The sequence below is a fragment of the Mesitornis unicolor genome, unplaced genomic scaffold (genome assembly GCF_000695765.1).
Source record: "Mesitornis unicolor isolate BGI_N332 unplaced genomic scaffold, ASM69576v1 scaffold149, whole genome shotgun sequence".
In the NCBI taxonomy this organism is placed as follows: domain Eukaryota; kingdom Metazoa; phylum Chordata; class Aves; order Mesitornithiformes; family Mesitornithidae; genus Mesitornis; species Mesitornis unicolor.
Window position 1 is genome coordinate 21,085 of NW_010206372.1, and position 14,831 is coordinate 35,915.

The 14,831-nt window shown below is 41.6% G+C and overlaps 1 protein-coding gene across 1 annotated transcript in view; it reads right to left on the reverse strand.

Moving 5' to 3' along the window:
- DLEC1 (deleted in lung and esophageal cancer 1) overlaps positions 1 to 14,831 on the reverse strand; it is a 37,832-nt gene that overhangs the window by 9,451 nt on the left and 13,550 nt on the right. Inside the window, exons 15-29 of the mRNA XM_010191710.1 lie at positions 14,112 to 14,170; positions 13,401 to 13,575; positions 11,528 to 11,621; positions 11,162 to 11,292; positions 10,699 to 10,857; positions 9,870 to 10,009; positions 9,463 to 9,616; positions 7,852 to 7,962; positions 6,283 to 6,413; positions 5,106 to 5,291; positions 4,561 to 4,628; positions 3,204 to 3,355; positions 2,562 to 2,665; positions 1,599 to 1,669; positions 697 to 911 (exon numbers count right to left, since the gene is read on the reverse strand). Of these exons, the coding sequence (XP_010190012.1) occupies positions 697 to 911; positions 1,599 to 1,669; positions 2,562 to 2,665; positions 3,204 to 3,355; positions 4,561 to 4,628; positions 5,106 to 5,291; positions 6,283 to 6,413; positions 7,852 to 7,962; positions 9,463 to 9,616; positions 9,870 to 10,009; positions 10,699 to 10,857; positions 11,162 to 11,292; positions 11,528 to 11,621; positions 13,401 to 13,575; positions 14,112 to 14,170 (1,950 nt within the window). The remainder of the gene's footprint in view (positions 1 to 696; positions 912 to 1,598; positions 1,670 to 2,561; positions 2,666 to 3,203; positions 3,356 to 4,560; positions 4,629 to 5,105; positions 5,292 to 6,282; positions 6,414 to 7,851; positions 7,963 to 9,462; positions 9,617 to 9,869; positions 10,010 to 10,698; positions 10,858 to 11,161; positions 11,293 to 11,527; positions 11,622 to 13,400; positions 13,576 to 14,111; positions 14,171 to 14,831) is intronic.

A 14,831-nucleotide genomic window follows, 5' to 3' on the forward strand; every position in this document is an offset into this window, starting at 1 on the left:
CTCTAAGGCAATAACTTTCCCTTGTTGCACAAGAAAGTTTAGGGGTGTATTCAAAACAACTATGCCTCCTGAGCTGAAACAGAAAAAAGGTGATTTTAATGTTTTCTGCAAAAGCTTTTGCTGGAGAAATACACATATTCTGTATGACACCTTCTCTCTGTCACTCTCAGCCTTTCAAGGCAGTAAACTGCTATATTATAATCAAATTTCATGTGTGATAGTTGCTACCATATTCTAACAGAGTAACCAATCTAAGTTTGGCACTGGGATAAATACCTCCGAAATACCAGCTGCAGTTTGAACTTTGCAGGGTAGATCCTGCTCCCTGATACAGCACACGTAAAGCACCCATCAGAAAAGTCGATCCAAATTGAGCAGTTTCACTTCTCTGAACACTTTCATGTAAAAACAGCATTAGTTTGTCAAAGACAGTCTTTTAAAAAGTATCTCCTCAGCCCCTGTAACGATTTTAAGAAAAGGAGCTGTTTGCTCACAGCTCATTCTGGAAGCTGGTTGCTGATACCAGTCGCCATCTGCTCACATACTCCTTTTTGACAGCGAGAGGAGCTGACATTTCTTTTCACAATCCAGCTCTTAGTTACAAGTTCTATTGCGTGTTATTGTTTTCAGCCTTTCACGCCAAGAAACCCATCATGTATCTCAGCAGCAGTGTAAAAAAACAGACTAACAACTGACCTCATCTGTGGTTTGCGAAGCTGGATAAATGCTTCCGCAGGGAACAGCGGCTTCATCCAACTTTAACGCGATCTCTGACTCCGAGGTGCTACCAATCGATGCAGTCCCATTTTCATCCGTGTCCTTAGGAGGAAAAGGGTCTCCACAGAACATCAACAGGTCCACCAGCTTGTCATCTTGCTCCTGGTTGTAAATTTGCCAGTCCAGGCGGATGTCTGCATTGGAAAAGAGAAAGGATGATTACTTCTGGTCACTGAGAAGACTCACGGCTTAGCTGGTACCACAGAACCAGAATATCAAGTGACTGATTTGTGTCTACCAACTGGACTTGTATTAAAGCACATCTTAAGCTTTCCATGTTTGCTGTAAACCAAAATGTGTGCTATGCTCTTCTTCGATCTTGGCCACTCTCTAGGTCCTAAACTACACTGTTACTAACATTAACCGAAATTATGAATATTTTGTTTGTTAAAGAAGTGATTAACCTTTGCTCTGAAGAGCTTAAAATCTCACTCAAGAGATAAAAAGTCTAAACAGAGAAGAGCCAGATGATGCCACGAAGAACCAGGTAGTCCATCTGACTGACCGGCTTTAGTGCTGTGGGAGACACCAGAACAGGATGGAAAATCCTGAATTCCCATCATTTCAATGAGCGAAAACCCAGACACATCAGGACAGGTTGTGCAGTTTCATAGTAACACCACATCGAGTCAATCACATCGGTTCTACTACACTCTGGGTAAAGCTTACCTGCTTTACTGTTACATACTATTTTTACAAAAAAGCCTTGATTAGGAAACAAGCAGGCCTGTTAATTAACAAGCTAATGAGTTCTTCTATCTTTATTGTCATAAGAAGCACAATGCAAGTGTCCATGTTTGCTGTACAAAAGTCAGCCTTACCACAGGGGGTGGGATTGTTGAGCTGGAGCCTTCGAATGACAGGAAAGCCTCCAGAGACCTGAGTGCCAAACCTGAGGGGGAAAACCGTGCTGTCAGTCCATGCAGACAATAACAATGAATGTCTGAAATGATTTTCCAGTAAAGAATTGTTTAAAAGTGGAAACATACCTGACTGCACTGGCAACCTAAGAGTGGCTATCAGGTAAAGCATGGCCTATGCCGTGAGGTTCAATATTGCTTTATTTAATCAGTCTCTCTTTTCCAGCTTTCTTCGTAGTCTCAGACGTTCCAGGGTAAACATGTGAAGTCAGCTTTTGTGAAAGACTCTGGCAGCTGCAGCAAACGGCTACGCAGCAGTGAAGTGACCCGTGTCAGCCACAGATTTCCAGGTGCAGAAGGGTGTTTTATGGTGGAGAGCTAAATCCATTTTCTATGCCCCCTTACAGAGCTGACACCGCAGATGCTCTTGGCACGGTATGACACACACCGCTAATTCCTCTGAATCAGGAAGAAGCAGCCGTGCCGTAGAGCAGCTGAGTGTGCAGTGACTGGTCCCCATAAACCAACCGTTATCCCTCACCCAGATGGGACTCACCACATGAGAGGGCTTAAACTTTCCCCTGCCCTTATAAACCTTGGGGCTGCATTTCTCCTGGTCCAGGTGAATGGACCAGGAGAACTGAGCTGCAGATGATGATAAGCATCTCCACAGAGGCTGGAATGGGTGAACTTTTATGACTGCAAGCCTAGAACCGTGATTGCTGGTAAGTCTGAGCAGGTTTTTATGTAGATTGTTTCCTAATTATGCCAGCAGCAGAGACAAATGTATCAGTGTTACAGATACTGTCCTTGACAGTCACTTTGCTGACCTTCTCATTACACCACAAAAAGATGGGAACAGGTGTGTGTGTGTTGGCTGTAGTCCAATGGTATTTAATTCTCTGACAGTATTTTGTGCTGTACCTGATTATGGGTTGCTCTGTTTGTGGTCCTGTCATCTGCAGGAAGATGGGACAGCCTTTCACAGTCATTTGCATAGGAATTAATGTAGGTTGTAAGTCTCCCACCTATTAAAAATGAATTTTGGCTATTAGAATCAAGATGAAATTTTAGCTTTCTGGGTCACAAAGTTGTGTTTTGAAAACATTGGATTTTCAAATATTTTTGTCTGGTTTCTTTTGACAGCATCTCATTCACATCCTAACGAAAGCTCCTCTCAGCAGGAGAATGCAATACCTCATACATTCATCAGCGTTCCTGAAGCTTTTCCATACAACACAGTAAATTGTTTCGGTAGAGCAGAGCAGTGCACTGGCCAGCTACCAAACAGATTTTATAAATCAAAACTGCTCCAGTCATTTTAAAGGCACATGAAAACCTCCCAAGGGATAAACATGTTACCCCAAAACTAAACCATGTTCTGTAACAGCAAACAGTCGTTCCTTGCATGTCGTTGGAGGTAACGGTATAGCAACATCTACCCTGAATTTTTGCAGGAGTCCTAACAAACTGCAGAAGTCTTTTTAACACAAAGAAATCTGGGAAATGTAATTGGTGTAAAATCTGCCATAGCAAAGCTTCACTTAAAACCAAAGCCCCACTGACCTTGCAGACAAGATCATCCCGGTACTCCCCCCACATGTTGTTGTAAGCTGTTATTTCTATCATCAGCTGCTGGAAGGCTTGCAGGGTTCCTGTGGAAGGTTGTAGATGGAAAGCGACTCCCTTCCCATGAGACAGCACTGCTGCTGCAAACGCTGACGGAGCAGAGCAAAGGAGCATTTGATGAATTTGGAGGGCATGGAACAAAGTCAGTCTTTCAAAGAATGTAAAGGACCGGATTTTTAGCTGGTGTTTATCAGCCTAACCTCACTGGCTTCAAAAAATCCTGCGATCATTTGCACAACCCTCATTTATACCACTTTACCCAAGTTCCCTTCAGCAGTAGGTCTTAATCTGGGTTTTTGAGAGTCAGTTCTTGCAGAGATTATTTCATAGGACTCCCTTCCAACAACCTGATCCAGGACTCTTTGGGATATGCAAGGCACTAATCAGTTACATGAAAACACACCCTCAATTTGAGAAAAATAAGCTGGAATTTGTGTTATTGTTCTATTAGCAGCTGCCTGTTTACCTCCGTGTGCTCTTCAACGCAAAGAATGAATTACAAAGAGCAAAGCCTTTCCATTTTCTGAGTCACTTTGCCTTCTAAATCAATAAGCTCGCATGGAATCTGTCAGAACAGCATTTTTCCAATCTTACATACTCATTCAACAGCTGAAAAGCTCTGTCTTTGTAACAGATACCAAACACTATGGCAAGGTACCAATATGTCCAAGTTTTATTTTGGATACAGAAGACATATTGACACTTTGTAGCATTTCACTCCCATTTCCCCCCTCCCTGGGTCTCATGGGTCTCCAAATATTGTTATTTTTCAGTACAACGAATCAGAAATGATAGATGGGCTGTGCTGTAGCTTTCCACAGTGGGGAGGGTATATAAAAGAGTTTGAGGGAGAAAAGGCTGCTGCAATGGTATTGGAAGGCTTTGTAGGAGGGAAATAGCCAAACATTATGCATGTCATACATACTGTGTGCTGGGAGAGATCCTGGGAGTGAACTGTCACCAGAATCACCCATCTTGGTTTCAGACGCTTGTTTTCAAGAAAAAGAAGAGGCAAGAGAGAGAGAAGGAAAGAGAGAGAGAAGGAAAGGGAGAGGAAGAGAGAAAGTAGGGGGTGGGAAAGAGAAAAAAGAAGCAAGGCTGGGGGGAAAAGAGAGATTGACCTAATGCTTATCCAATGTGGGCTTTCAAACTCAAGAACAAACTGAGGGACTAAGTCATTTAACAGTGTAGACTTAGCCAGATACTCCAAGAGTGAAATGATGTGCCTGTCTGGCACATTTGATGCTGGCCTTTCCCTTCTCTCCACTGAGGGGATTAAAAGCTGTTCTCATACCTGACTCTGCTCTTCTGGCTGCGCGTTTTGCGGTGGGCCCTCTTCTTGTCACCAGGCAGCTGGGGGAGCTTGAGAAAATAAAAAAAAAATCACAATGACAGTTCTGTGAAATGAGAAGGACTCTGCTAAAGTAACAGCTCTACCTGACTTCTGGATTAGTGGCCACTGTAAATTAAAGAAGGACTGCCTACAAAGCATTTTTTGAAAGTAACATCCTTAAGAGTGAATCAACTTGGGAGTTGTAAACTTCTGTCTACAATCTCACCCAGCAGAGCCTTAGCTGGTGTAAACCTGCTTAAGTCCATTGGCAACAAGAGTGTTTTGCCATCTAAATCTTCTGACCCTGCATTGCAAGCTGTCTGTTTCTGCTGGAAACCTCACCAGCAGGTTTCATTACCACAGTCAGAGTAAGAGCTTAAGAAAACCCCACCAAGCACTGCCGAAAGTGTATCTCATGACAGAGGCAATAGCACACTGTCCTGATTTCAGATTTAATCCAGCCCTAAATTCGTACTTGAGCCTTTATGCAGAAAAGCAAGACTTACGGGCAGATTCCTTGCTCTGGAGTAAGTGAACAGTCAGTAAAATACTCAGCTTCTAGTTTGAACGGAGCACAGATTCCAGTGTGGTTGGTAAGAATCAGCTGACGCTTTACGATGGCTTTGAATGCAACTTCAGATCCAAAGTCCAAGAGAAGATCACATGGGCTTTGTAGCGTTTGTCTTTCATCGCTGTCAGAAAAAAAAATACATTAGTATTGAAACATCAGTCTTCTTTTTTATGCCACAGAGAATTTAAGTAGATTTTGAATCGTGCAATATGCAGTGTGGTGTAAAAGGACCATGCAACCTCTGGTTTTTGTCATCAGCATTTACCACTTTTCATTTTTTTCACTTCTGTCCAAGTAAGGATTTATTTGGGGTAAAATGTTTGACATGTGTAACATGGCAACCTACCAAATTAAAGCCATTTTTACTTATGTAAAAATGTATAAAGATGAACATATTCCAAAAGAAAGTAATCATGCTACATAGCAGAAAAATAAAATAAAGATCAGCCAGATATACCAAGTCAAAGAGAAGTATATTCATCTTTCTTTAGTATCATGTCTCACAGTGCAACAACAGAACTTAATGGTCTAAAATACAGGATCTGGGGTACAATTCTTCATGTCTAAGAATTGAATTTGCAAATTTTTGGCATTCCAGAAAACACTTGTTACTCACAGACGTGTGAGGGACTGCAGAGGTCCCATGCTTTGATTACCAGGGAGAAAAGTAATTCTTCATGCTCTCTATACACACAAGTGTCAGACAACTGGCAGGTTACAAGTGCCAGGAGCACAAGGGAGAACAGACACAACACATGAGTTTCATTAATGTGCTGTTAAACTTGACACCAATTTATTACTCATGAATTAACGAATTCACAGGTGTACATTTGTTTCAGCTAAACAATGGTGGGAGTGGAGTAATGCCCTTCTCCAGTCTTCTCTTGTGCTTATGAAGATGCTGAATTTGGCTATGGTGTAACCCCTTTACCTTTTCTTCACATAGGCACCTTCAGCGATTTGTCCCAGCACATTTTACTGTCCTTGCTGCCTACAGCAGGAGGAGGAATTAAGCTTACATAGGTAAGTGGGATTTTTTTCCCCTCTCTATTGTATTTTTGTTTTGGGAAGAAGTAATTTCTGTTCAGTTCAGGGGTAAACTCTTAATTTACCTGGCAACTTCACTGTCACAAGGTATCGAGTAGGTGACATGCAGTCCTTTCACTTCTCCACAAATGCTCAGAAAGAGAGGTTTGATCATGTCTTCTATGCTACAGGAAAGGGCAAGGTCTTTCAGCTCACCCTGAAAGGAGTCAAGTTTTCTTGTGAATGAAGCAAACATCACAGAGGAAAGGCAGCCTCATTAAGAAATTTATTCAGAAAATATGTCTGAACTTCACTGGACTAAAAACCAGAATTAAAATAGAATAGTGAAAAGTTTTACTGACTTGTTTTAAGTGCATTTTCTGGCAGCATCAGATTTGCTTAGAAGGCAGTACCAAGGTAAAAATGTGTGGCTGTTTCTTGGCTTTTTACTTGCATCAGTCCATAGGCCTAAAACTGCTCCATTAGTGATTTTTGACATGCTTCTTATACTGCAAGTCTTGAAGCATTAATCACTTCTAATCATGCTTAAATAATCTTCCAAAACCAAGGTTTTATTTCTACCTGGGTTTAAAGCTGGACGTGTAGGATGAATGATGTGGCCCAGTTACACCAGTACTCTGGCTAAGTCAATGCTATTCTTTTTTGTCTTATCAATACACGAACTGGTGCAACCTGCATAAAATTGTAGAAATTGGGGTTCAGCTCCAGATTCAGACTTCTAAATGTAACTCCCTAAATGTGCATCCTCGAGTTCATCTATGAGGTGAACTCCAAATATGAGCTGTAAATATCCACTGATTCATTAATAACACTTAGGCATCTAGCTCCCCTACAATGTGGACGATGTTTCGGTCAGTTCCCCAGCCAAATCCAAAAGTGCCCCTTTGGATGCCCTGTGTGTCCTGCTGAGCTCACAGCTTTCCATGAAGAAGGCTCAGGTTTACTGGAATCCTGTGCCACATACACCAGGCATACATGGGTATCTGAGATCTGTCAGGGCATCTCTTATAGTACTGAATGCCTACTTTTAAGTGAATGACTGAAACTTATGTCTCCAGTGACTGTAATTGGACCTAATGCATCCCACCTATGGGAAGTTCCTTTATTCAGTTGCATTAAATCAGCTGTTTGAATGCACCTATAAAGTCCATGGCTGAATTCCTGAAGTTTGTACACTCCACAGTCTACATCCTATTTTGCAGGCTCTCAGTGCCATCAGCCCCTTCGAAGTTTTCCAATATCAAAATGTCTTGAGCCCAGTTGCATTCAGAAAACCAAATGTGTACTATATATGCCATTCTGCTACAATTCATTTGGGATAATCCAAAGTGAGGATCTGTGTGTTCTAAGAAACATGATAAGCATTAAGAGTAATTGAACAGGCAATCAAGAAAGAAAACAAGAACAGCTGGGAAACAAAGAGGCAGGGTAGAAAACTGCACGCCATGTGGACTGATTCAGGTCTTGCCTTCAACCATGGTTACCTCTAAGGCAAAGTGATTTCAGAGATATTACACAGAAAAAATAGAGTATTATATTTTGCATATAAAAATCCTTCCTTTTGCCAGATGGAGGCAAGATGAGAACACCAGCGTTGCTGTTTTAATAAAAATTGCACCCATTTTTAAACTTACCACAATGTTAGCTGACAGCTCTATGCAGAATTCTTTCTCTTCATGTGGGCCTAGGGTGCCACTGGCTGGGGAGACAGCAGCAGAGCAGAAAGCTGCCTGACTTCCAATGAGCTGCTGAACAGAAAGGACAGACATTCAGGTAACTCTCTTAATTCATTAACTCCAATTCTTTCAGATTTTCTCTACAGAGCAAAGAGAACTATAGAAACAGAGTTATTCTAAGGTTTAGGACACTTTTCAGGTAGCGACATGTACAGTTTGTTGAGATGAAGCTTGTTTTACAATTCCTCCATGGTTGATAAGATCCTTATGTTACATTTATTCCAAATGACTTCAGGTCCCCAATTGAGGCATCTGGGCTGGGAGCAGAGTCACTGTCATCCCTTTCACAGTCACAAGCCTTCCCAGGCTGAAGTCAACCTGTCTGATATTGGAGCAGGATCCTACAGGTGCCACATCTCTCTCTATTGACTACAGAGGTGACCTACAGAGACAATCCTGGTGTTGGCACCTTCCCTAATTGACTAAACGCACATGGCATGTATGGGGTTCAACTCGTTTGCTCACACACAAACATCAGGTACCATGTAAAATGCTGTGGATATCCCTCCTAGGCTCCAGGTGTTCCAAAATGTTTTCCCATAGGTCCTATATCATCCACACACTCAGTTAGGATGTCTTGGGCACCTAAGGACATCTCGGATGGCACTGAAACATTTTATGTAGGCAACCAAGCTGAACCCTGGATGTCTGAGTAGATCTGAATGACCAAGGCACTGACAGTAGGATTCAGCTTACAGGCTAATTAACCTAATTGTACACATAATGAGCATCAACACTACCATTGTAGCGAACAGACGTCCAGGTAGTATGTGCTAGAGAACATTCTGCAGACTAAAGTAGGTGTCTGTTTTAGGGGGAGCTGAATGGAGTCTCTGGACTCCATTGGCTGTACACAAGGGGTAGGATTCAGTTGCCCAGACACAGGCACATAGGGTAGCCAAACCATAGAAGCGTGGCTGGCTGGTGTGGCAGGACTTACAAGAGACCACACTTCTTGAGTGATGCCTGGAGGTGAGGAAGAACACCCTATAGCACCCAAAACAACATTAGATGTGTATATTCTGGTGACTGACTTCCTGCTCAGATTTCAGTTGACTGAAAAGGGAGTTCAGACCATAGCGTACATGCTGACATCAAATTTAGGGGTCCTAATTAGTGAGCTGAATCCCATCCACAATGTAAAATTCAAGCAAAATTTTGGCACAATTCAAAAGCACCACTGTTTCTTTGCTCTGCTGAATTAAATGCAAATGCTAAACTGTCATGGCCGTTTGTTTAATACTCTGGTAGCTTACGTCCTATTTCCCCTCACATCTGAGCCCACCTGTACTCCCAGGAGTGAGTCCCAGACAGTAAGAGCATATTAGTACCAACTCACAGTTAATCTTTTCAAGGCTGGTCTCAAGTTGAAGTCTTGCTCATAAGCTAGTAAACAGGAATCAGTGCTCAAAGGATACATCAGAAAAGCTTTTACGAGTAGTTTGTATTTGTATAGAAATTACAATTTCCATCCCTGCTGTACTCTTCATCCATTAAAAGCACATTTACCTTTCCCCATAAGTATTTTGCTGGCAGCAGTGTCTGGTTAAAAAGTTTGCTGGTTGCTTTGGCAGGAACCCCGGTATAAATCTCAGTGAATACCAGATGACTAGATATCAGGCACGCTTGGGGGGTCTGAACTTCAACAAAAACAGGAAGATGACTGGAAATAAACACACAGATGGTCTATTGTTACTGTTAATGAAATGTGCTAGACATACAACAGCATGCTGGAAAGAATGATGATTATGTTTATTTAGCAATATTAGTGATTGGATAGTCCATTGATAGGTTACACAACCCCACTCCGAGTTCCTGCCACGTATTTTTATTTTAGGAGATAAAACTACCTAAAGTGAAAATCACATGTGAATCTCAGGGAAAAAACAAAGCAGAATGCCACTTCGCCTCCTTACCTTCCTTCTCCATTTTCTACCTCTAGTTCTAATATTGTCTGGAGACGCTGGCACAGCAGTGATGTGAACTGAACTGACACACTGCATATACCCAAAGGAGGTATTTCTCCAGCAGACGGTTGAATGGTAAAGGGAGATACCTATGAAAGGAGAAACAGAAATTTACTTGAAGCCTGCAAAGCAGGTGTAAAATGCTGAAGCCACACATGCTGATTGTGACATGCATGTGTCTAGTTTTTCTCAGACATGTCCTTTCCCTCTGCCTCTGGAGTCCCACCTGGGCTGATTTCAGTAAGCGCAGCGTTAGCTTTGTGAAAACCTGGCTAGACAAGGAGACAGGACTTTGCTTCTATAGGAATAGCTAATAAAAAGGCAATGAAAAGGGGAGTCAGAGCCAGGGGCATAACAGAGATGCCTGTGCATGGAGTGAGGGGGAGCGTGTCAGCAGCAGCAGTGTCTCCTCCCAAGACAAGGGGCTAGCAGCAGCTCTGCAAGGTGCCACAAGCTGGAGAGATGCTTGCACAGAAGGTCAGGGATGGAGGGTTGGAGGAGTGGAAACAGAAAGAGCACCCATGTGGGGTGGGGGCTGGAGAGGTTTAGGAAAGGAAAGGGGTAGCTCTTACGCAGGAGGAATGGAGGACTTGATCTCTGATCTTCATTGGGATATGAATGCGTGCTGGGACAACAAATTCAAGAGATTAAGTCTAAAATCTCTCTGGGGTTCAGGGAATTGTTAGAACTTTTGGTATCAGGAATGAGTATTACAACTCCTAAGCATAAGGAAGAAACAGCTGAAGAGGGAGCATAGCCAGCTATAGCAGTGACTTACCTCTTCATTCCTTTCAGCCAGACAGACCTGGCTTTCTTGCATTCTCCATTGTGCTGGCAGCTGACACAGATTTTTAATCTCAAAGGTTCTTACCACAGTCTCACCCTGCTTAATCAAACCTAACTGCAGTGATGGAACGTCAATAGAAAGAAGTGGACCCTAGGACACCAGGAAAGAGATGTCAGAATGGACACTTCTGCCAAAATTGCCTAATTAAGAAGCACGTATTATCTAAGATGAACATTCAGTTTCACAGAGAATAGCAGAAAGCAAATGCATTGCCTGTAATGCAGAAAAATACTTACTGTCATGGGAGTACCAACATCGTCTCAATAGTTACTAGACAGCAAAAATACCTCCTGTTTGTAACTGCTTTAGATTTGTCATGCCTTCAGGAGGCTAAAAGCTTTACATGGACAATGGCCATGCCCCACAGCCACTCACGCCTCAACACTGAACTTACCTTAAAAGCAGCCTCAACGTGCAGCACAACCGGCTCTGGACAGTGTTCAATTTTACACTGCAGGTTATGGCTAACACGGCCAGGTTTGGTTCCAGTAATTGCCAGTTCAAACTTACAGCACTGATTCATATCTAGAAAAGAAAAATTCAGGGTCCTGTCTCACCATTTTGCAAAGAAATCACCTGCAGCAAGCCTGTTACTGTAACTCCTGCAACAAATTAAGTCTCCTGCTGGATCCCCAGTGGGGTGGGGATCAGGTCTTGTTTTGCAGCTTGCATTGTAGTGCTCTGTGACTTTTCTTTTCCACTCATACAAATTTAAATATTTCTGTCATTAACTGGTGCTTTCAAGTCACAGAAACTTTACCTATGATGCCAGTATGAGGTTCGACTTCCATAATCTCACAGAGGATGCTTTTCTCCCATGTGAACTTGATCACTGATTTGCTGTTATTCCACATCTAAAACAATTAAAATCAATGAGACAATTAATGCACTTTAAGCTTTCACAGCCACAAGCCAGAGTGCTGAGAGTACTGATGCACTGCAAACTAGGTATTGCAAGTCTTGTATCACTTGTATTTTACTTTGCAAAATTTAACCATATGCTGAGCATCACTAAACATTACAACCTGCTAATATACCTCGAATCTAGCTACAACAGACTGTATCTTCATCAGAATCTGGAAATAAAGTGAGCACAGTAAGAGTGGAAAGGCACAGAACTTCACCTAACCTCTGCCTTGAGCAGTACTAGCACTAACCATGCACTAACTACTGTCATTTTCATGACAATGCTGTGTCCTCCCTTTCCTTTCTCCTCTGTGATGTGAAACAAGGACACGAAGAAGTGAGATTCACCTGACTGGATTTCAGGTGTCCGAAAAACAGATGCGAAACAGACCTCATCTCCTGGGATTCTCTTTACTGAAAAGAAAGCCAACTGGAGAGTGCTGGGAGCAATTCCTCCAACCTATCTTAGCCTACAGGAGGAGATGGACCATCCCCTGGATGCTGCCAGTGAGATCTCCGAGGACCATAAGGAAAGCTTAGTGCAGGTAGCTCAGATGTGGAGATCTATGCTGAAAGGACTGTATTTAATTAGATGGCTACCTTCATACTAGTGAAGGTGTTTTCTGAAACATAAAGACAATCCATTAACCATTCTTTTCAAAAACTTCATCATATTTATAGCCTTTTAAACTCTTCCCCTATTTAAAAAAATGTTACAAATATTCAAAGCTTAAATTTCAAATCTTTTGTTTGAGAGCAGCCTCTTGTTTTTCCCAGAGGCTCTGTCTGTGAGAGAGATGGAAGCTCTTAAAAACTTTGGCCTGCTCTTCAGATCTATTCAGATCTATTCAGACATTATTTCTTAATTACGACAAATAACTTTGTTCTCTGAAGCACAATTATTTCTAAGCACAGTTCAAATTCTTATTTTTTTAAGACTAAAAACATCTTGGAAACTGTGAAGAATGTCATTATATTACCAGTGACTTAACTACCTACACCACATGAGTAGCTATACTGGATTACTGGAAAGTATGAAACGGCTGTCTTAAGTTGAAAAAGAAACTCTAGGAAAAGAAAGCACAAAATTAAATGCTGATTAGCAGTATCTTTAAGAACAAAATGGGAAGACCATTAACTGGGGAATGTCTTCCTGGCTGGCGCTTGCTAGCAGGCCTATTTTTACCATGTGAGTTTAAGATCAAAAGGATCCTGATCTGCAGTGAAGAGGATGCTGAGTGAGTGGACAATAACAGCAGCGCTCTGTTCCATAATGGTCAAACAGAAACTACCAGAACCTGCAGGAAACAGTAAGGTCTGGTAAGCTGCAGCATATGTGAATCCTGCAGCTCTTCTGTGCTTGAATAAACTGCTTCTGTGATGAAGTAATTAAACCATCCCTTGGCTGTTCCTCCCAACTGGAAAACTTTGACACTACAGGAGTGACAAACTGATAAGCAACAGGTCTGTGACCCAAAAAAACATTGACAGGGGTAATGCTCTGTGGTATCTAACTTGAGAGATTAAAAAAGAATAAAGCCAGCTCCCAGGGGTGTGGGGCTAAGGAGGCCTGCTAGGGCATTTTAGTACAGACTGCACTCATGGCCTCCTTTAAAAAGATTTAAGAAAAGCTAAAATAACATGGATTGTCTGATATCTTCTAAGAACACCTATGTCATCTAGTGACACGATGCACATGATAACAATGAAGTCAAAAGCAAACAAACCTTGAATTTTTTTCTGACGTTTACACCAGTAAAGTTTTCTCCAGGGATGATAATGGCGTACGGTTCCAGAAGAAGGAGAAAGGGTTCTGTTGATCCTTTAACTTCTATTTCCAGTGCTTTTGCATCCCCTGCTTTGCATTCTGGGTTGCCCTGAAGCATCCCCTCTTTTATTAAACTTTGGGAAGAAATATGGTAGAATTATTAAGGATTTTAAACCGGTGTTTAAACTGAATTCCATCTTTTCACTGCCAGATCAAGCCTGAAAACCATCAAAAGTTTTACAGACAGCCAGTGTGCAACTTGCTCAGGTTGGGGACGATTGAAAACTGGAAAAATTCCAGTGGTTTTTAAAAGTACTCTCGTTGTCCCAGTCTGCTCATGAACAAATATGTAAGTCATAGACTGCTGCGACAAACAGTAATAACAGGAAAACCTGCTGGAAGTCTCAGCAGAAAGCCTGGGAAATTAACAGACAAAATGACAGTATTATCTTTTTTCAGAGAGAAGTGCAGCCTTAGCTAGGGCTAAGGTGTGTGTTCAGACACGAGTGAAGCTCACAGAGATGCTCTTTTTACCACTATAGGTTGTGAGGATAAAATGTTTTATAAATGTCCATCCATCATCACCAGAAAGATGAAGAAACCCAGTAAATAATGTAATAGCTAAAATGTGGCTACACATCTTACTGGCAAATATCATTTCTCAGCTTACCAAGGTGATTCTGGGATGTCCCTCAGTACCATCTGAATCACGCTGTGGTAACTCTTCACCTACACAGATGGAGAAGGAGAAAATTCTAATGTCACATAATCAGTTACGTAGAGGATTTTAAAAAAGGTGGAAAATTGGTTTACATTTAAAGGGTGAATGATCATCATCGAAGCAATAAGCTCTGGTAAACAATATTCAAACTCTAGAGTTACTAAAAGAAAACATGTTTCACTGCAAAATATTAAGCCAGGTTCTGATCTCATGGTGAATGGTTCCAAGAAAAACACTCATTTTTGACATGCTTGTTATTATTTCCCCAGTATATTGCATACTGCACACAAGCATCTGCAAAGGCTCCCCAAATTAAGATCAGTACTGCTGTGCTAACTTAAAGTTTCTTCTACCCACTCCAGGGCATTTAGCTTAATTGACCATCAATCTGATTTTGAGTAAGAAACACTACTTTTTTCATGGGAAAGGAGGATGCCTTCTGTATTCTAATGGGGGAGCAGGGAAGGAAACACAGAATCGGGCCTTAAATCTGAAGGGCTTTGCAAAAGACTCATTTGTTCGTAGAGAGATATTAATTTAAATGTATACATAAATTCAATGTATTTTTGTTAACAAATTGAAATCTTTAAAACATCGTTAGTATATTTTTCTATAAACTAATTAAAGTATTTAAAACCCCAGTTAATTTCTCTTCCATATTTATTTGAG